The sequence below is a fragment of the Fusarium keratoplasticum genome, chromosome 7, assembly GCF_025433545.1.
Source record: "Fusarium keratoplasticum isolate Fu6.1 chromosome 7, whole genome shotgun sequence".
Classification (NCBI taxonomy): Eukaryota; Fungi; Ascomycota; class Sordariomycetes; order Hypocreales; family Nectriaceae; genus Fusarium; species Fusarium keratoplasticum.
The window spans coordinates 606,712-627,406 of NC_070535.1; the positions used below are offsets into that span (position 1 = coordinate 606,712).

The following is a 20,695-nucleotide window of genomic DNA, read 5'->3' on the forward strand; positions in this document are numbered from 1 at the left end:
CACCAAGGTAGATGAGGTGTATGAAGCTGGTATTGTAAAGCAGTTTTGGCATAGCGATTTCTTTCGTACGTTTTTTGGCTGGAGTATTTTGAAGATGCATGGATAGATTCATTAATTGAACAACAAAATGGAGATGGGCTCAACTTCAGATCACTGCGATTTTATGAACAGAGTAAACCGACTTTCAACGCGGCGGAACAGGCAAGCATTTCCACACATTGGCTTTCTGGGGTAGGGCTCAGAATGCTTGTGGGCAGGCGATTACGAACCTTACCCTATCCCTAATAGTTTTAGGGGGTTTCAGCCTTGCTTTTGTTTGCTGTGCCACAAGGCAGAACATTGTAGTTTCTTAGCTCGCGCTTTGATCCCTATCAGCCTCCGTCAGCTCCAGCAAATAAGAGGGCGTTTCATCGAATAGCTTCATGCACAGTCTTCCCACGTGACTGGTCACTCTAGCTTACGACCTCCACTGCCTAAAATCACTCGTCACGAAGACACATCTCAGCCAAGTTCAAGGAGTGCCATTGCAACCCCATCGTCTCACGCCATGGGTCTCTTAAGCCGTTTATTAGGCAAGAAAGACGCTGCCGCCGGTAGCTCTACAGACTCGGCCACCCCCAAACGTTACGAATATGACGGCCCCAAGATCCCTCAAAAGCCTCTTACGCCGCGTGAGATTGAGGAGATGCACGCTAAACTGTTCCCCGCAAAACACGAACCTATAGAGCCGGAGCCTTGGTGGCCTCTGTACGATCCTGAAAGCGGAAAGCCACTCTACGAGATATCCTTGGAAGACAAGTTCTCTGCCAGTCCGACGGATCAACCCCAGTCACCGCTGTTTCGTCTGCCGCCAGAGGTTCGCGCCCAGATATGGAGCTACGCCATGGGTAGCCAGAAGCTATACCTCACCTCGAAGAATGAGCGTCTCGTACAGGCAGAGAAGATGAATGAGTTTAAGTGGTGGCCGAAACGAGGGCTATTGAACGTTCCAATGACTTGCAGAGCAGCGTAAGAAATAACAGTCCTGTCCAGTCGGTGAACGGTATTCTAATAGCCACAAGTTACCTCGAGTCCATCTCTTGCCTCTACTCAAACAACATATTCTGTGTTGGCTTTGGCTCCAATGACAATAAGGTACCCCTCACCTCGATAGACATTTTGCTGCCCCCACAACAAATCGCGGCCATACATCGTCTCGAGGTCGGTTGGCACTTTATCCGCGGCTACACCCAGTACTATGACAGTCACCCGCAAGCCTGGGACTTCTCTATTGTCATCTGCTCGCCTGACAGCGATCAAGTCTGGAACGAGTTTTGCGCAAAGATGGCGCAGCTGTCTAACTTGAAGACATTGAAGATTGTTGTATGGACTTCCGGTGACCGGAGAGCAGAATTCAAGGCATTGGAGAAGGAGACTTTGGCGCCGTTGCAGCAAATGAAGCATCTGAAGGATTTCAACATCTTTCTACCATGGCCGCAAGATGATAAGACCTTGTGGCAGGACGCGCCGTTTAGTATTTCGAGAAGATTCGAGGATAGAAGTACGTATGGTGTGAGCATCCCCAAGTACTAAGAACAGAGAGAATGAAGGTTTCCTTTCATGTTGACGACCTATATCAATTTGAACACCTTGACGTCAATACCAGCTTTGCGGAGCATTTCTGGCGTGACGCTTCTGAGCCAGGAATCATCATCATCACTCCTGTCCCAATCGCTGCCTCTATTGCCACTGCCCATGTGCTCCTTACAGTCCGCAGCTGTACCGTGTTCGTTGCCCAGATTGTTAGGCATTTCTTCTTCCTGGCAAACACCTTGGAGACCCTCCATTCTGCTTCGAAAGGCAGCGACTCTGGAATCCTTCATCGAGCGGTGTGGAAGCTCACCCAGGATGGCCTCACCATCCATTAAACCAGAAACATAGCACTGTCCTACAACTTCATATGCCCCAGATTCATTCGGGCGCAGAGCCAGCGGCGCATCACAACCTAGCAAAACGGCGATGACGTCCCCGGGCTGACTCCCAGCAGGGCAAAGCCCCAGGTGCCCGTGGTCGGTCCAAAATATTGATCGGCCGTGGCAATGTCGGGGAATATGATATTCCAAGGCCGTAGGGGGCTTGCTAGACTGATTCTCGGCATTCTCAGCAAGACTTTCGACATATGACATTGTTATCTCAAGGACCGGAAAGTCGCTGTCGAGTTCAGGTGTGTTGAAGTCACCACAGCAAATGGTATCGCAAAACGCCTCCAAGAGACTCTGGCCGTTGAGATAGGAGCCGGTAATCCTTGTCTTAGCGAGCCGCTCCAGCTCGGTGTTGAAGTTGGAGCGGTCACGGTAGAACCGAGTCTTGTCGAGCGACTCGATGCGGGAGATGATGAGGCCTGCCGCCTGTAGAATGTTGTTTCCAACACATCCACCGTCTGGAAGTAGAATAAAACTACTCTTTGCTTTTGCCAAGATCCTCGTGCAAAACGGGGTTGACCAGTCTGGAACCCAAGATGGCCAGTCTGCAGGACGAGTTGAAATGTCACAGTGACCAAGTATCGACAGGTCTCCCATCTCGAGATCGACAAGGACAACCTGCCGATAGAGGTCCAAAGTCGACATGTTGTAGTCGACCTTGATCTTGTCACGATATATCGATCCAGTCAGGTTGAGGTTTGCGTAGATCCTATCCTTGGGGTCGAGGCATTGTGATGGTCTCGCCTGGTAGAGCCGGGAGAACAGCCGAGGACTAATCTGTGTTGACATTGGAAGGATGGCACGACGTGTTTCTTCTAGCACCACTGCCATCTCTCCCAGGTGCTCGACATAAGGCTGTGTACGTAACTGACGCAACACTTCGCGGAAATGTTGCCACGGCATCACCATATAGCCGCACATTACCACAGAGTCGCTGTTTGCCAGTCCAATTTCTTGTCGAATCCAGACCCTCTTAAACCAGGGACGTAAAAGGAGGAAGTGCAGGGCATGCATCGCCCGAGATTGATATGCCTCGGACTCCAAGTATTGAATCCAGCCATTAGGCTCCTGTTGTGTTCGAGCGCCCACATCTTGCAGCAAACTCATAATGAAGTCACTGTCTTTGTTGGCCTCGCCGAGCCAAACAGCCACGCGACTCGCCAATATGTACACATTGCCCATGTTTCGGACTTGGCTGCTTCTTTCGGCAATGTCCTCTTGGTTGATGCAGACGGCGTCGATCCACATGGTCCGAGGCTCGTCGGCTCGTCGGAGATGCTGTAGCGCAACAAAAAGATTTCGTCCGACCATCAAGGTTGACTGGTGAGGGTCGTCGCTGTAGGCAACTGAAACTGCAACTCCACCATCTGGCGAGCCCCATACATAGGATAAGGCTTCATAGGTGGGCGGTGGCTCTTGTGTCATTGTTGTGTGATGGAGTTGAAGAGAGATGGGTTGACTTTCAGAGCCTGGGAGGATGGTAACCAGCCGGATAGGCTGGTCTCCTTCGCCCAGGCCCCGATACTGGAACCGGGTCATTGTGGTGAGGGAGGTGAGCGGTCGACGTGGTTTGAAGGTATTCAGGCGGCTTAAGCTGAAAGAGGGAAGAGTAATCCAAGGGCAATAGTTGATCCGAAGTCCTGCGCCTCAATCGGGTAGTGTGCAGAATATGGCGCGCTCCAGCCCACATAGAAGAGCAAGACTGTCAGCTGAGTGGTGATGTAGAAAGTATTGTCTGTCTGCTGCCTCGCCCCAATGCGTTTCACACCTCAACACTGACAATAGCATCTTAGCGACACCTAAACATCCTTCACTTGATAGGCATGTGAGAAAAAAGACAATGTGAGTTGTCAAGACTTGTCGCACGCTGTAGTGAGATGAAGATCGATCCCGCCTTGGCAAAGGACTCTTCGACTGAGCTATTCTCTAGGAAGGAGACCCTTGTGGCACCCATAAATACCTAACCCAGAGAATAAGGTTCGCGGGAATGGTATGTGAAACACACTCTCCTTGCCCCGATGCCTGCATAGCCAGCGTGGGTTAGAAAACACACTCAACTCAATATCGGCGACATAGTTCCGATAGAAATAGAAGCACATTCCCAAAACGTCTGCAGGGTCCGTAATCAACTCCATCACTCGTTCACAATAGGTCCAGCAATTACTGCCGAATACGATATCCGACCCCTTGGCACTAATTTAGTGAATGCGGGGGGCGGAGAAGAGCCCTGGACTAAAAAGGCGGATATGAAAATATCCACGAGATATCCGTCAAAGGAAATACAACCTCACTCCACTAATGGCCTTTTCCCCTAGTCATGACCTGTGCCGACACCATCTGCCGGCCTTTTTACCCCAGACACCGTGGATCCCGCGGGGATACAGTTTGTAGATCTTTGCGGGATTTGATCAAACAATGGCAACTTGGCTACGGGGAGCCCGAGGTCACCCCTACCGAGTTTATTAGGTCAGTGTACTTCATCCGCCTATAAGTCTCAGCGTTGGGAACCGTTTCCCCTAATGATCTCTCGCCTATCTGCATCTGTCTTCTCAAACTCTATCGACTGCAAGTCATCACCTTGGCCATGGCTTGGACACCGGCCCTCGTTTCATTCCTCTTACTCACCCTGCCAAGTGTTGGGGCCTCCCCAAGCCAAAGCTCCTCCTACGCCAATGGCTGCGCTGGCTTGAAACAGAGAGTACAACTCCCCAATGCGACGGTTCACCTCTCTGAGGTTGTCAAGGCCGGCACAAATTTGACCTTTCCCAACTACGACCCGACTTGCACTCTCACGTCTCAGGTTGTCAAGTCCGACATCTGCCGCCTCTCATTCGACGTTGCCACCAGCTCTGATAGCAGTGTTCGCTTTGAGGCTTGGCTTCCTTTGGACTGGAGTGGTCGATTCTTGGGTGTTGGGAACGGAGGATTGGGAGGCTGCTTCAAGTATGATGATCTCAACTACGGCTCCTCACATGGCTTCGCGACCATTGGCACAAACAACGGCCATGACGGAAATCAAGGGAAGCCTTTCTACAAGCATCCAGGCGTTGTCGAAGATTACGCATATCGTGCCATTCACCTAGAGGCAGTCCTCGGCAAGAAGATCGTTCAGACATTTTACGGCACTCGACATAAGAAGTCCTACTACCTGGGCTGCTCGACAGGCGGAAGACAAGGCTTTAAGGAGGCTCAAGAGTTCCCCGAAGACTTCGATGGCATCGTTGCAGGCGCGCCTGCTTTTGACATGACGGCTCTATTTTTCTGGACTGGCTATCTTCCCAAGGTCCTTGGAAAGCCAGGATCTCCAAGTTACCTTGGCGCCGCTGAGTGGAACGCTGTCTACAATGATATTCTCGAACAGTGTGATGAGCTAGACGGTGTCAAAGACGGTGTCATCGAGGACCCTGATCTCTGCCAATACCGACCCGAAGCCCTCATCTGTGGAAAACGCAAGGGCAAGACCTGTCTAACGGGCGCGCAAGCTGCTGCTGTCAGGGATGTTCTGTCACCTGCCTATGGCCCAGAGGGAGAGCTGGTTTACCCAAGACTTCAGCCTGGCAGTAACGTTACCGACCGATTGGTGTCTAACCAGCCGTTTGGCTACCTTCTCGACTGGATGCGTTATGTTGTCAGGGAGGACCCCTCGTGGGATCCCTGGACTTTCAACGTCAATGACTGGGTTCAGCTGTCCGGAAGGGACGACTACGGTGTCAAGACCTGGAACGGTGACCTGAGTCGAGTTCGCGACCGAGGAGCCAAGATCATTCACTTCCACGGCCTTCAAGATCCTCTCATCAGCAGCGACAACTCGGCTCGGTACTACGATCACGTTAGTCGAACGATGGAGCTGTCATCTAAGGAACTAGACGAGTTTTACCGGTATTTCCGCATCTCCGGCATGGCTCACTGCCGAGGAGGAACTGGAGCCAACAAGATTGGAAACAACTTGGATACGCTCGATAAGTATGAGCCAGAGAGCAACGTACTGGCAGCCATTGTCAACTGGGTTGAGAAGGGCAAGGCACCAGAGTCTGTTTTGGGTACGCAGTATGCGTTGACGGGGAGCAAGGAGAAGGTTGCCTCGAGAAGACACTGTCGATGGCCACGACGCAATGTGTATATTGGAGGTGATTCGACGTCTCCCAAGAGCTGGCGATGTGAGTAAGTGTTGGTCTACGAGTGTGCAGAGTTGGAGCTGGTTGGGCCTATAAGGTTGGCCAAGCATTGTTGATAGTTGGAGATGCTCTTACGAGACACGTATATACATTTCAATGACACCACGTATATTATCGAACGTCAGCCAAAGAAACATGTGCCTGCAACAATGTGACCTTTGCCGATATCTTTCTTCAGTCGCTCTCTAGAAGGCAACCGCCGAGACATAGTAAACTCTACCACCTATGCCACACTTGTCGTCATACGTCGACTTATTCGTCTAGACTATACCCTCGAATCTCACAAAATCCTCTCGAGGATCATAATCCCCCCAAGACTCCTCCCACTGGCGTATAAGCAACTCAGCACCTCCAGTCCTTTCCAGCGTCGCCTCATCCCAGAACACATAACCCCAGCCTCGCATTTCATCTGGGATATGCAAGCCGTAGACATTACTATATGTATCTCCCCAAATCATCGTCCAAGCTCGCGGTGGCCTATCCAGCTCGTCTCGAACAAACACCAACGGGACTCTATCAGCTTCCATTTGATCCCTCTCAGATGGTTGTTCCTGCCGCCGTATGATCTGCTGCGTTTCGCCAAATATTCCAACCATGCCATTAATCGGGATATATGAGCTTCGGATTCGCTTTTGCATAGTCGATACGAGATGCTCATGCTCTTTGATTTGAAAGAGAACCGTGTGCAAAAATGTGAGGCCGCGTATGGCTGTCCCTTCTAGCAAATTATCACGCACAACTATTGTAATGTCAATATCGATGCATCATTAGGGCCATTAAATTGCGGTTTATGCGCGACTTACAGCCACTGTCCAGGTCGAAAGCGCCGTCCGGTGTCGGAGGCCGACCTTGGTCGTCGAACTTTGGGTTGTCAGGGTGCAGGTCCCAGTAAATGTTGGTGAAGACTTTGTCGTAAACGTCGAGGACAAGCTGGTAGAAAGCGAAAAGCTCCTCAATCTCCCATGGCTCGATGATGTTGAGGAGGGCCAGCAGGTTTTCTTCCGCAGACGAGCTTAAAGTCCTCTCGGGACTGGTGAGTTGACAGAGTAATTGGAAGCGGTATGCAGCTCGCGTTAGTCGCATCATCTCTGTTCGAGAAGGTCGAATCTTTTGCTGGTCGCCATGATTGTTGCCTGCACTCTTGGCCAGATTATCCAGCATTCGGCGAGCGCAGTCTTCCACAACGGGCTTAACTGAACGTAAATAAAAGCCAGCTATGGTCGACGCTACACCTTCAGTGAGGTCATCGGTAATTGCCACTCCACGCTGCGAGCATTTCTCGGAATACCACTCCAAGAAGTCCGAGGTATTCTGTGGAGCGTATAAACGATGAATAGCATAAGCCTCCACGGTCAAACAACCAATGGTCGTCTCAAGGCTTTTGCAAAGGAGATACCTCCGGTCGACAAGGTATTGCTGGTGGAAGGTTGGGGAGGCGTGAACCAGTGCGCTGAGGTGTGAAAGATCCAGTGTCGAAAGGATGTAACGTCGGACCTCCGGGGGAAGGCATTCAAGCCGACAGTTATCGGCCTGCTCTGCTTCTTTTGGTCTTGAGGTTGTCTCTGATTCCGCATCTGTGACTGCTGTTGGGGTCGTGTTCAGAGTTGCTCGTTGTCCTGTGTTTTTTGGCTCATGAGATGCTTCAACACAGCTTTTGAGGCTGTCTGTTAGCCACTTCATCTTCTAGAAGCCTGTGACAAGGTGGAATGGGTACGAGTGCCGGGCAGTCTCCGTGGTTGCGAGGAGTCAGACAAAGACACGACATGAGATATGTGGGGCAGTCAAGGCAAGGTCACGTGTGCGCCCTTATCGTGTTCAAGTTTGCCTAGGTACTTGTTTTTATTCTGTGTCTATAGAACTAAACATGAGGCCCTGTTTACTTCTAACCAAAGACTTGCCCATATGGCGGCATGGCAGGAGGCTTCCTTCAAAAATATTCCGTGGCTTTGAATTTATTTTGCTGAAGGTATCCTGTCTCTCACGAAGACCGCCCTACACAAGCTCGAGGCTTGGGAAAGATAAGGTGTCAACACTTCGATATCCTCAGCAAGCAAAAAAAATACTAGATTATTCATAATTAGGCTCTCATTGCTACTATAGAGAATTCTAAAGCCTTTGGGAGGTTTATAGTCAGGAATCGACGTTGGTTCGCGAAGTCTAACTTCGACCAAAATAGCTTCCTCTTCCAATCTTCTCCACGTGTGGTCGAACGTAGGATGTTCGTGCATCAAAATTGTCCATGAAGCAATAATTCGTCAGACCGTCACTTCAGAGTCAAGTTCTCCCCTAGTGTGCCATACTAAACCAGGCTTATAATGCAGTCGTGCGTCATGACTCAATAAGCCCTGCTTACGCGTGACGTCAATGTCTAACCTCTCGGGTCCTTGAGCGCGCCGGTACGACCCAATTTGTACGTTATCTTGGCGAAGATCCCTATTCAAGACTTGATCAACCTTTTTGAGCACACTTTCTACATCATGGCAACTGAGTATATCGACGGACCAAAACCGGAACAATTCCCGTTCGAATTCCTCCTCCGCCATGTCGACGATGAACCCACCATTGCCGACTATCGTTTTTTCCAGCAGGCTGCCACTGGCATTATTGAGACCGCTTTAGGCTTTGCAGTTCTTGGCGAGGTCGAAGGCGCTACCAAGCTCCTCGAAACTCTGAAGAATCGAGGGCTCGATCCCTTTGACGTCCTGGGTCACTCATATCCGTTCCTCAAACCCTGCATGTACTTTGCATGGGAGGCGACCTCATCATGGCCTTCATGGATACCCGACGACGAACATACCGAAAAAAAGCTTGAGGAACTCGAGACTGAGGGACGAACCCCATGGCTCGAGAGGTTCAACGAGGAATGGCAAGTCTCAGAAGAGACGGCCAAGAAGGCACTGGACATGGCGTATCAAGGGATTGCAACTGTACTGCCCGACTACAATGGCACGTTGGCTGGACAGGTTGCACAGGCAGAAATCATGTGGAAGAATGGGGAGTTCTCTTCTGCGGCGAACCCCAACGGACCTATGGCGGTCCGTTATTCCAAACTGGCCATGTGGTGGCGCCAGGGCATCTATCCGTACCCCTATGTTCAGGTATACCGAACGGCTGGATTGATGATTGCCCTAGACATCTACCTGCGACTGGGTCAAGATGGAGAGGCCCAGACTACATTCGAGAGGATCTGTGGGAGATTTCAGTATGAGGAACAAGTTGAGCAACTAGCGTGCTCACGCATAGCTTGGAAGAAGCTCTTGACAACACCTAGCCGACCTATTCTCGATCTTCTCCAGATTCATCCAGCGAAACTCAGGCCGGCGGTGACCCGTGCCCTGCAAATGGCCGAGCATCGTTTGGGGCATGGACCAAAGCGTCGATACAAGGGCGAGAGTATTGAGAAGCTGGTTCACACCATCAGTGCAAACACATTCCACAACTGCCCGTACGACGTACTCGCAGTGTATCGTCCGCCAGAGAAGCCCCGGTCTCGGCCTGAAGATGCCCAGGGCCTTTTACGGCCACCTTGTTCCCCATCAGACATCGCAGACCTGGAGAAGCGACTGGGAGTCACACTTCCCGAGGACTACAAGGAATTCCTCAGCGTCACCAATGGACTGGGATCTATGTGGAACGGTCAGAATCTGGTCGATTACTTGGTTAAATCCGAGGATATCTGCTGGCAGGATATCGACTTCCTTGAAGGGAATTGCATTCCCTTGCTACGCGACGACGATCCATCACCTTGGGCTGATAACAGGCTGGACTGGCCTGAAGTTGGGAGCTTCCAGGCTATATGTCTTTCAGGCGATCAAAACAGCGAGGAATCGAATGGCCACCTCTTCCTCTTACCCCCAGAGATGGTCCAAGAGTGCAAGGACTACTTCTTCAAGGAGTATGAGAAGAGGAACGATTCCCAGCGGCGTGAACTGGACCGTGTGGTGGAGGAGACTTATGGAAGCATGGAAAGCTTTCGAAACTTGGAGTACGCTCTTATCAGTTGGACGCCGTGGGACATTGAGTTTTATCCCTACGGTGGTATCAAAGATCTCCTTGAGCGCATGGCTGAAGCGGCATTGCACAAGGACAGGCCTTGGCTGAATATATTCGAGCCAACATTTCGCCGGCTTGCATCAAGGGGCGAGTGAGGAGAAAAAGATCAGATTATGGGATGTTTGGGTGTTTTATCAGACAAATAGGAGAAATATGACCAAATTAGGGTGTCGCCATGTCGCATGATGTTGCTATGTATTGCTTCTGCCTGCTCTGTCTATGCTCTCGCACCCGGTTCTCTATCTCCCAGTCTATTGACTAATTCTAAGAATTCCCATTAATGAACGCCAGAACTGGCTAAGATGAGCAAGCGCGAGGAACTTGACCGACGCATTTAGATTAGGGAAAACCCCAGCTTAAGCAGTTGTTTCACTGTCAAAGCTGTTGAGCCTGTCCCTAGACAGCTTCAGTCTTCAGTTTTTCCCTAAAGATAAAGCACCATAATTCCGCAGACTTCTAGGAGTTTATCGAGGTAAAATACAATGAATTAGTGACATTATTGCCCATATAAATGAGGCCATGAGGTGCCTCGTGATCAAGGAGCTATCTCTGCATGGACGCAACTTATTGAAGGCAAATGCAAGACCTACGGTGTACTAAGTTCTAGCGGACTCGACAACTAATCATTGCGGATCAGCAAAGCGAAGCGGTCGAGACTGAGCAGAATGCCGCGCGGCAATCGATAATCCCAGATGGCTTGGCAAAACTTGGGCGTCGGCCTGCTTTCTAGTCAGGGGTTCCTGTCTCATGGCGCTCAATAGTCTGAGCCTTAGCGTCAAACGAAGCAGGCTTGGTCCTCCTTCTCGGAAACTTCAGCCCGATCCAGCCAGTGAAATGGTGACAGAATGTCTTCCAATTAGCTCATTCAACTCCAAAATAGAGAGGATCTTCAACAATTAAATTGCTTGGCTGGTACATATCGACAGCAGTCAACCCATCCCGCGTCGCTTTGGCAGGGTCCTCTCAGACGTTGAGCGAGCAATCATGAAGGCATATGGAGTTGTTACACTGCTTGCGACGCTCTCCCCCATCGGGGCGTATGCGGGCTTGTGTCGGCCAAGCTCAGCATTGAGCTCTTCAACCACTTCACCCAGTGAATCCAGTACATTGGCTACGGATTCGACGACCGTGTCATTGTCCACCCTATCTACAACGGGATCTCTAGCGACCGATTCAACGACATCTGGTGAAACTAGTACCTCGGCTACCGAGACCATCTCAACTTCTATCCTTTCAACCACGGTATCAACCGAATCCAGTAGCTCAACTACGGATTTCACTACCCTCACAACTTCTGCTGTATCAACCACGACATCTGGCGAGTCCAATACCGATTCTACGACATCCGGCGAATCTAGTTCCCTAACAACTGATTCCACCACTGTCCCAACTTCGATCCTATCGACGACAACATCCGACGCTGCCACTACCACAACAAGCGCAGCCGCCCAAGGAATCGAGGGGCCAAACGGTTGCTGCGGCTATCCGGGCTACTTTGATGGTCACGTCCTTGCCCTCTCTGGTCTTTCAGATGACCTAACCGCTGAGGAATGCGCCGCAATGTGCACATCAGACCTCGACTGCACGTGGTACATCTATTACCAACGAAAAGATGGCAATTTCCTATGTAACACGTACGGAGCAACACCCCCATTCGTTATCGACGAAACAAAGCCAACCATCTACTACCCACGAGAATGCAAGACCTGCGCAGAGTCTCAACCACCTCCCCCTCATCAGCCGTCATGCATCGCCGATATTCCCTGTCGCGACACTGGTACACTGGATGGAACGCAGGTACAATTCTTGGGACTACGCTCAGTCTCGGCCACAGAAAACTGCGGCGACGTGTGCGCTACAGTCCCGGACTGCACTCATGCGTATCGCTTCTACGACTTTACGTATGGTTACCGGTGTTCTTTAACCCAAATGGGAGCTGACACCGTCTTCATCCCGGGCACTGAATTCTACCCGCTATGGTATTCGCGTGGCTGCAACCTAGGCACGTGTAGAGATGAATAGCCAAAGGGCGTATTGTGTCCTTTGAAAGGTGTATATAATCATGCTGCGCATAGGAAAGCGGTCTGGTAACAAGGCACAATCCCTATTTTAATTTATTATTGCGTCAGGCTTGTTTCTTTGCCACCAGCCCATTCTTCTCTCTCAGCCCTCTTACATTGTAGATCATTCCCTTCTGTAGTAGCCGGTACGGTTGCAGTCTGCATAACCAGAGCTGAATTAGATGGCCCCAGTAGGGCACCCTAGCGACTGGTCCAGCACCAGCCGCTGAATCCAGAATCATGCTCGCCATGGCGTCGGAGCTTGGCGTGAAAAGGCTCGTGCCGACCTTGTGTCCATCACTATCCGTATCACCGATGAGGGCAGAGATAACTTCCACGTGTTTTCCTTCTCCCTTCAACTCAGTATCGAGTGCTTTGCTGAAGGCGGTGATGTATCCTTTTGTGCCGCTGTATACAGACACCCATGGGAGGCCCAGCTCTGCCAAAGACCCGGAATTGATAATGAAACTTGGGTTTTCTGGGGTTGCATTTCTTTGAAGCGTGGGCAAGAGTGCGTATGTAAGGAACGTCATGAACGAGATGTTGACTTGAATGAGCTGCGTGATTTGCGCCGGTGTCTGCTCCGTGAAAGTGATGAAGTCTTTGGTGGGGTTGTGACCAATTCCAACATTGTTGACCAGGACTTTGAGGTTCAGATCAGTGATGGAGAATAAAGCGTTCCATGCCTCTTGTCCAGTCTCGCCAGATGCTGTGAATGCTGTTGCGGCATCAAGGACAAGACCCCTGATGTCACGAGAGGGGTATTGCTCTCGAAGGTCCTTAATAAGCGCGTCTAATCGTACGGGATCACGTCCATGAACGATGACATTGAGTCCACGCCGACATGACTCAACCGCCAAACTCCGACCGATGCCTGATGTCGCTCCTGTGACGAGGGCGTAAGCCTTGTCGTGTCCTGTTGTTGGTGGGTGAGAAAGCACGTTTCGTGGTTTTGACCCAGCGAGACCCATTTTCTGGAGACCTCCGAAAACGGATATATGGATAATTATCCCTTGATTACAGTAAGAACCTCTTTTTAAGGGGGCTTTGGCGCTGGAACCTTGACAGGGCAGCGATATTTTGTGTCGTAGGTGGCTGGCAGCCAATGATCGATAAGATAAGAGACCACGGCATGCACGAGATAACGCGATAACAGCTGGAATGGCTATCGCGGAATAACGTATGTCCGAAATCTCGACACGTTGGGGAGCAACGCGTTTGCTTCAACTTCCGAAGACTCTTACGGCACGAAATGCCCCGATCAAGGATTCCCTAAGCCATATCCCACTCCTGCGGAATGCTTCACTGGGTGGAAACTTGTGGCCTCTTGAGAATGTGTCACAACTGCGAATCCCTCCCAAAAATGAGGTCGTGCCAATGCTAACATTTTCCCTCCAGCCGGTTATGCCGACCGCGTCCTTGCCTGTACTGCCCTCAGTCAAAACAAGCCATCCAACAACCCTCGCTTTACCATCCTACCATGCCGCAAAACACCCCATGCTCCTCGATCCTCCCAAATCCCATTCAGATGCTCTGCCTCCGGTTCTGGGCCGCCGACGCGATCAAACAATGAAGCAGCGACGCGACAGACAGACCTTGTGATACCGCCCAGGCTCGACATTCCTCTCGGACATGCTCGCCAAATAATGATAAGCTTTCGCGTCTCATGCCTCGGCGAAAGCACAAGATGCACTGTGATGGGCAAGGGCCGCACGTGGCGTATGGACCAAACGTCACCTAGACCTTGCTTGCTAGCTTGTCACGAGCCGTAACAACACAGCAACGTATATCCCATTCCGAACTCGCTTGATGAGAGTAAATCTCACTCGTTTCGCGAGCCTTTCGCCCGTAATTTCCATTCAATGCCATGTGATTTCCTTTTGCGCTATCAAGGCCTGTTACCCACTTGGCTTCATCACATGCCTGGACCCATTGCTTGCAAACTCATTCCCTGTCAATCTGCCATTGTGACCATTGACGTCATCGCCTCCTTATCAATCAGGAGCCCCTTTTCCAACCCCCACTTCCCCGTATGCCCCAGAGCATTTGCTCCCACCTTTTGCCTGCAGGGCCAAAGTCTGGAATCATTTGAGAAGACCTTGATGCTATTTCTGGCCAGGGTTGAAGGAGAAATGTCAGTTTATCATTGGTCAGACAAACTTGACAGGATCCACCTTACTTTCTTGTCTGCCTAATCTGATGCTCACCACATCTTGCCAACATCAGACATGTCAGACATAACAGCTTCGTCCATATTCACACATCAACAATCACCAAGAATGTTTCCATCATGCCTGCAGAATCAACCATGGTCACTAAATATCCCGCCACGCTCATTGGCGACCCAGCCAACTCTTCCCCTTTGATCATCTGCTTCCACGGCTCAGGCGACTCGTGTGCATCCTGGATACCCCTGGCAGAACTTCTTGGCACCAAATATCGAGTGCTCCTCTGGGACCGCCAGGATCCTTATATGAAGCCCAAGTCAATTATAAACGGGATTCTGTGGTACTTGGATCAAGCGAAACTACCGCCACCTTACGTTTTGGTCGCGCATTCATATGGCGGCATGTTTGTGCGGCTGTTTCTTGACCGAAAACACCCCGACGTGGCGGGGGTGGTGCTCGTCGAGACAGGCCAGGAGGCAGAAACAGGCAAAGGAATCGAGGAGAAGCAATACAGGAACCAAATCCTGGGAAATAAGCCCCTTGTGGTCATTCGTGGTAACACGTTGATAGGGAAGTGGAAGCAATACGAAGAAGCCTTTGTTGCTGCTGAGGGTAAGACTAGTCCCAACCTCGCAGCACAGAAACAGATGCTGGATGCGGCGGATAAGGAGGATGAACGCCTGAAAAAGGCACAACTGGCACTGTCGCGATGTCATCGCTACGTTCATATTCCGGACTGCGGGCATGACGTTATTCAGCAGAGACCAGAGGCAGTGGTTAAAGAAGTCACCTGGGTCATGGATCATCTTCAGCCAATGAATGAGCATTCAACTATGGGGCTGAAAGCGTTGGTGTGGCTAAAAAGTCTGAAAGAGCGGTTCTTAGGTTGATGGACAATGACATGCCGGGAGGGTAGAATAATGGGGAGTTCTGTCATGAAGGTTTCAGGTAATTTTGCATGTGTCAAAGATTAAAATCAATGACTAGATATACTTGAATGATCCTAAAAAGTTCACTCGCGGAGTTCTCAATGTTGCAGGTTCATAAGGCAATGATCCAAGCTTCAATGAGGTCATCCTTTGCTTCCCAGCAATTTTACTTCACCCCAACCACCCACCCATTTGATCACCAATTGATGCCGGAAAAAAGGAACCAAAGACATACCAGTATAATTGCTTCCATAAACAGCCTCAAAATATCGGTTACGGGTCGGCATCGCTTCAATGAGGCTCCTCGCGGCTGTCATGAGGCATCTTGTAGGGTAGCTCCAACAACCGACCCGAGCTAAAAATGAGACCTCGGCAGTTGACGCGAATGCAATCAGTGCATGATGATCCATACCAAAAGCGGAGAGACCAATCACAGCTCGTCCCCGGATTTTAAAGTCCCCCACTTACCGCGGTCAGGCCATGAACCGAGGCTCAGGTCGTCCTTGGCGTCGGAGATAAGATCCGATATCGGTTCCGAGCGAGATGCTCAAATGTCCCTTTAATCTTCCCCACGAACTGATCAACAACTCAATCTCCAGAATCAACAACCTTTCAATCCTCGACATAATGCCTCCTCCTAATCCAGACTGGGTCAAGGCCCTCAAGCCCTCGGGTCCTCAGGGATCTGAGCTTCTCGAGCAAGAGCGCGCCAAGTCGGACGTCAATGTGGATCAGCTCGCCGACTTTCTCTTCACAAAGGAGGTTCTGGAGCGGAACGCCAAGATTCTCAGCATTTTGGAGTCGGACCCCATCTTTGACAAGTCGCAAAACTACTTTCAGGGCCGAAAGGACAGAATTGAGGCTGCTCTCGCTAGAGGAAAGGCTTTGCAACGGCTTTCTGTCAAGCACAACTGGAGCCAGGATGAGTACCAGGCCGCCAATGACCTCATCAGCGAGCCCACTCCATATGGCCTCCACGCGTCCATGTTTTTGAAGACGCTGGAGGAACAGGGAACACCAGCACAGCACAAGCTGTTCCTTGAGCCTGCTCAACGTTACGAGTACATTGGATGCTACGCGCAGACTGAGCTTGGTCATGGATCCAATGTTCGTGGCCTCGAGACAACGGCCACGTGGAACCCCGAGGACAAGACCTTCACTATCCATTCGCCTCATCTCACCGCTTCCAAATGGTGGATTGGATCCCTGGGCAAGGCTGCAAACCACGCCGTCGTCGTGGCCCAGCTGATCATCAACGGCAAGACATGCGGCCCTCACCCATTTGTCGTTCCCATTCGAGATCTCAAGACTCACGAGCCCCTGGAGAACATCCATGTCGGAGATATCGGCCCCAAGTTCGGTTACAACACCATGGACAACGGCTTCCTTCTGTTCAACCACGTCAAGGTCCCCCATATCAACATGCTCAGCCGCTTCTCGGGCGTCGACCCTGAGACGAGCAAGTACATCCGACCTGCTAACCCGGCGCTCGTCTACGGCACCTTGACTTTTGTCCGATCCTCCATCGTCCTTCAGTCGGGATCCGTTCTTGCCCGTGGTGTCACCATCGCTACACGTTATTGCTCCGTTCGACGCCAATTCCAGGACCGCGATGCTGCTTCGGATGAGGTTGGCGAGAACCAGGTTCTCAACTACACTATGGTGCAGCAGCGTCTTCTGCCCCTGCTGGCCGCTTCTTATGCTCTGCATTTCACCGGCCGTGCCATGATCAAGCTCTACGAGGCCAACCAGAAGCGCATGGCTCAGAAGCTGGGTGCCAGGGACAACGCTGGACGTGCTCCTGGCCCAGAGGAGCTCAACCCCGGTAGCGATCTCTTGGCTGATCTCCACGCCATTTCGTGCTCTCTGAAGGCTTTCGCATCCACCACGGCTGCTGAAGGTCTCGAGGTCTGCCGTCGAGCCTGCGGTGGCCACGGCTACTCGGCCTTCTCCGGTATTGGCAGCTGGTACGCCGACTACCTCCCCACCGTCACATGGGAGGGCGACAACTACATGCTCACCCAGCAAGTTGCTCGCTACCTGCTCAAGTCTGCCCGCGCTGTCCTGTCGGGCAAGGCTGTCGATAACAGCATCACCCGTGTCTTCAAGGAGTATATCCGAAGACAGGACGTCGGTGCTGCCTTTGATGTCCTCGACAGCGACCAGGATCTCGTCAATGCTTTTGCTTGGCGAGTTGCCTTCTTGACCTTTGAGGCTCTCAAGCACCGGGACGAGGAGAAGCAGTCTTGGAACAGCCTCCTGATTGACTTTTGGCGTCTGTCTACTGCTTATGCTCAGTACCAGGTTGTCAAGTACTTCCACGAGGCTCTCCAAGATGAGGAGACCAAGTCTTCTCTTGATGCCAACACCCAAGAAGTCCTCCACAAGCTGTTCCAGCTCTTTGCTCTCCACCACCTGCAGAGCCACGCTTCCGAGTTCTTCACCAGCGCAGCCACTACAGTCCGTCAGATCCAGCTTGCCCGCACAAAGCGGACACTGGCTCTCCTCGACGATGTTCGACCCCACGCTGTGAGGTTGGTGGACTCGTGGAAGTTCCCCGACTGGCAGCTCGACAGCTCGCTGGGTCGATATGACGGCAAGGTGTACGAGGACATGTTCCACAGGGCATCAGAGGTGAACCCTCTGAACGATGTGGTTTTCGATCCTTATCCTAATTCGCCGGTTCTGTTCAGGAAGGATGGGACTGTGAAGTCCAAGCTGTAGGATTTGAGGTGTAGCCCGTTTGTTTTCGTTCTGTATCGAATAGTATTGTTGATTAGATGTTAGCATAGAAGTGACTAGAATGATTAGAGTCATACAAATATAGTATTTTTCATACCTAAATCTTATTCGAATAGCTTCCCGTGCGTATGCATCTGACTTCGTGGAGTGAGAAGGCGCACTTATCGTGTTGTTGAGTATCCTCAAAGAAGTGTTTCGCCACAACATCAAAGTATAACTGCCAATACATACGGGACTTGAAACCCAACGCCGTAGGCCCCTAGTTGTTTCGTCATGTTCTTACTTTAAGAGTTAAATGTAATCGCTTTAGATATCCAAGGCTGCAGATAGCTATATCGATTCCTGTTTAACGGTCATAACAAGGCAACTAACCAATCTACTTCGCATAGAGCAATGCTCTTCCTAGTTGAGTGTAGGTTCATACCCTGGACGGCAGTGATGAGTTGTCAGACGCCATTTTTACCTCGCTTCCCCGGCAGATGCGAGCTATTTCATGATTGGTATAGTTGTAAGTAAGCTCTGGGGTAGTTCCTCGCCGTAAAATGAGTTGTGGTTGGAAAAGGTTAAATCACCCGCTGAGCTGCAACCAACAGCGTAGAAGGATGGACATTGTTCAAAAGTGGGTATTAAACTGCCAGGGGCGCAACGAAGGGACAGGGGTTGTTTCTCGCCGTTGAGTTCTCTTGTCCCAGATCAGGATCCAGTGTATGAAGCTCAGGTATCGAACAAGGTGCTTCAAAACTCTTAACCATGTTCCACAGGCACCATGCCACGGAAAGGCGAGTTTATCCCATTCTCTGATGGGGCAAAATGTAACGGCCCTGCATAGCCAAATTCCTCTTTTAGCCCACCTTTGAAACAAGGCGGCGTCGATCCAGGGACAGGGGCTGATCTTTGCGTATCCAATCATCTCACTTTGCATCTTAGAGAGCGCAAGATGAGTCCCAATTAGGAAATGACAGAGAATTTCGAAGGCTCTGTACTGGTAGATTAGAGATGGATCCTGGCGGGTAATGGATCCTAAATGGGTCTGAAAAGCTAGCTGAAGGGCTCAAGCTGAATGGATCTTGGCCTGAGTGCTAGGGCTGAGGATTTGTATAAAGACTCACGGGATGGGCTGCTCACTAGTTCTGATCTCTAGATTCTTCATGCCCACTTCTCTACATTCGTTTATCACCTTATTCTTCCTCTCTAACCATGGCTTTCAAGTCTCTTTCCTTGCTAGGCCTCGCCTTGAGCTTGGTCTCTGCTGCGCCAAACACCCGATCAGTCAAGATCACCGTTGACCACGAGGGTCCCCTCGACCCTTTCTTCGTCGTCGATTTCCCCGATCCCGGTGTCCTCCAGGCCGAAGACGGCACATGGGTCTCTGTCGCGACACAAGGCGAAGACAAGAAGATGCCATATGCTACTGCTGATGAGATACTTGGCGAATGGAAGATAGCGGGGGATCTCTGGCCTGGTAAAGGATGGACCAACAACGAGAACATCTGGGCTCCTGATCTACGACGCCTAGACGACGGCTCGTACATCATTTACTTTGCCGGTCAGCATGGCTCTTTGCCTGGAAACCCCCACTGCATCGGTATCCTTCGCTCCGAAAGCATCACCGGCCCCTACAAGCACGATGATGAGCCTTGGTTCTGTCCTCCTGAGGGCTGGAACAAGGTCATTGACGCGGCCGGCTTCAAGGACACGGACGGCAAACGATACGTCGTCTACAAGCAAGAGGGCGACACAAGCGGCCCAACTGGCGGCAACCCTCTGTTCCTCCAGGAGGTGGAGAGCGACGGCAGAACCATGGTTGGAGACGCCGTTCTCCTCCTCGACCGTATCGAATCTGAGGATGGCATGTCAACAGAGGCGCCCAATATTGTGCTGCTAAAGAACGGCATGTACGTCCTATTCTACAGCTCGGGCCACTTCGAGAACATCAACACCTACGACGTCAAATACGCCTATGCCACCAAGGTGACGGGCCCCTACACCCGCGCCGAAGGATCTCTGATCAACGCTTCCATGTTTGATCTCAAGGGCCCTGGTGGTGCGACGAGCAACGAGGCGGGAGACACATTGTTGTTCCACGGCTGGTGCGTTGAGAAGTACAAGCGTTGCTTGTACGGTGTTCCTTACAAGGTGTCTAACCCTTGTAGGCCTTAAGGAAAAGACTACCGAGCTGGCGATCGCCTGGTGGTATTTTATCACACGGCACTATTCTCCTTTAATCAGGATATTCTTTTCATGGCTTGTGAAACCCTCGATTAGACTTGGTAATTAATCAGACCCTCCTTGCTTAACGCGTACCTCCTTACCAGCCACTATCTGATGGCTGTCGCCCAATAATGCTCGACCGCTCTTCAATGCCTCTGGCCCAGAGCAGCCACCAAGCAACCAAGATTGGGTACATTAAGCACAACATGCTACTCTTTTTATATTTGTAAACTGCACTCTTCAAATGCCGCAGCAATCAACTGTAGCTGAATGGCAAAAGCCCTCGCGCATCATCGTGAATCACGGTTCATTGTGGAGAAGGCGATGCTTCATCTGGTATCTTGGCAACTGTAGTCACCTGCCGATGCAGACGGAAGATTTCAATGTGAGATAATA

At 51.1% G+C, this 20,695-nt stretch overlaps 10 protein-coding genes across 10 annotated transcripts; 7 read left to right on the plus strand and 3 right to left on the minus strand.

Annotated features, from left to right (window-relative positions):
• Nucleotides 1–547: 547 nt before the first annotated feature.
• Nucleotides 548–1,572, plus strand: NCS57_00933300 (uncharacterized protein; the record flags this gene model as incomplete). The annotated part of the gene is made up of 2 exons (XM_053059111.1): nucleotides 548–1,008; nucleotides 1,062–1,572. 2 exons carry the CDS (start codon nucleotides 548–550, stop codon nucleotides 1,570–1,572), a joined length of 972 nt encoding a protein of 323 aa, XP_052911182.1.
• A 38-nt stretch (nucleotides 1,573–1,610) lies between these two features.
• Nucleotides 1,611–3,500, minus strand: NCS57_00933400 (HET domain-containing protein; the record flags this gene model as incomplete). Its single annotated transcript, XM_053059112.1, has 1 exon — nucleotides 1,611–3,500. One exon carries the CDS (start codon nucleotides 3,498–3,500, stop codon nucleotides 1,611–1,613), a length of 1,890 nt encoding a protein of 629 aa, XP_052911183.1.
• A 1,045-nt stretch (nucleotides 3,501–4,545) lies between these two features.
• NCS57_00933500 (Carboxylic ester hydrolase) lies at nucleotides 4,546–6,126 on the plus strand (the record flags this gene model as incomplete). Its single annotated transcript, XM_053059113.1, has 1 exon — nucleotides 4,546–6,126. The coding sequence occupies one exon, from the start codon at nucleotides 4,546–4,548 to the stop codon at nucleotides 6,124–6,126; it is 1,581 nt and encodes a 526-aa protein (XP_052911184.1).
• A 270-nt stretch (nucleotides 6,127–6,396) lies between these two features.
• On the minus strand, nucleotides 6,397–7,816 carry NCS57_00933600 (uncharacterized protein; the record flags this gene model as incomplete). Its single annotated transcript, XM_053059114.1, has 2 exons — nucleotides 6,397–6,875; nucleotides 6,940–7,816. 2 exons carry the CDS (start codon nucleotides 7,814–7,816, stop codon nucleotides 6,397–6,399), a joined length of 1,356 nt encoding a protein of 451 aa, XP_052911185.1.
• A 797-nt stretch (nucleotides 7,817–8,613) lies between these two features.
• NCS57_00933700 (SMI1-KNR4 domain-containing protein) lies at nucleotides 8,614–10,284 on the plus strand (the record flags this gene model as incomplete). The annotated part of the gene is made up of 1 exon (XM_053059115.1): nucleotides 8,614–10,284. The coding sequence occupies one exon, from the start codon at nucleotides 8,614–8,616 to the stop codon at nucleotides 10,282–10,284; it is 1,671 nt and encodes a 556-aa protein (XP_052911186.1).
• Nucleotides 10,285–11,173: 889 nt separating this feature from the next.
• On the plus strand, nucleotides 11,174–12,211 carry NCS57_00933800 (Apple domain-containing protein; the record flags this gene model as incomplete). The annotated part of the gene is made up of 1 exon (XM_053059116.1): nucleotides 11,174–12,211. The coding sequence occupies one exon, from the start codon at nucleotides 11,174–11,176 to the stop codon at nucleotides 12,209–12,211; it is 1,038 nt and encodes a 345-aa protein (XP_052911187.1).
• Nucleotides 12,212–12,314: 103 nt separating this feature from the next.
• Nucleotides 12,315–13,301, minus strand: NCS57_00933900 (uncharacterized protein; the record flags this gene model as incomplete). Its single annotated transcript, XM_053059117.1, has 1 exon — nucleotides 12,315–13,301. The coding sequence occupies exon 1, from the start codon at nucleotides 13,218–13,220 to the stop codon at nucleotides 12,315–12,317; it is 906 nt and encodes a 301-aa protein (XP_052911188.1). The 5' UTR covers nucleotides 13,221–13,301.
• Nucleotides 13,302–14,539: 1,238 nt separating this feature from the next.
• Nucleotides 14,540–15,307, plus strand: NCS57_00934000 (AB hydrolase-1 domain-containing protein; the record flags this gene model as incomplete). The annotated part of the gene is made up of 1 exon (XM_053059118.1): nucleotides 14,540–15,307. One exon carries the CDS (start codon nucleotides 14,540–14,542, stop codon nucleotides 15,305–15,307), a length of 768 nt encoding a protein of 255 aa, XP_052911189.1.
• Nucleotides 15,308–15,973: 666 nt separating this feature from the next.
• Nucleotides 15,974–18,070, plus strand: NCS57_00934100 (Acyl-coenzyme A oxidase; the record flags this gene model as incomplete). Its single annotated transcript, XM_053059119.1, has 1 exon — nucleotides 15,974–18,070. The coding sequence occupies one exon, from the start codon at nucleotides 15,974–15,976 to the stop codon at nucleotides 18,068–18,070; it is 2,097 nt and encodes a 698-aa protein (XP_052911190.1).
• A 1,215-nt stretch (nucleotides 18,071–19,285) lies between these two features.
• NCS57_00934200 (uncharacterized protein) lies at nucleotides 19,286–20,248 on the plus strand (the record flags this gene model as incomplete). Its single annotated transcript, XM_053059120.1, has 1 exon — nucleotides 19,286–20,248. The coding sequence occupies one exon, from the start codon at nucleotides 19,286–19,288 to the stop codon at nucleotides 20,246–20,248; it is 963 nt and encodes a 320-aa protein (XP_052911191.1).
• Between the last annotated feature and the right edge of the window lie 447 nt (nucleotides 20,249–20,695).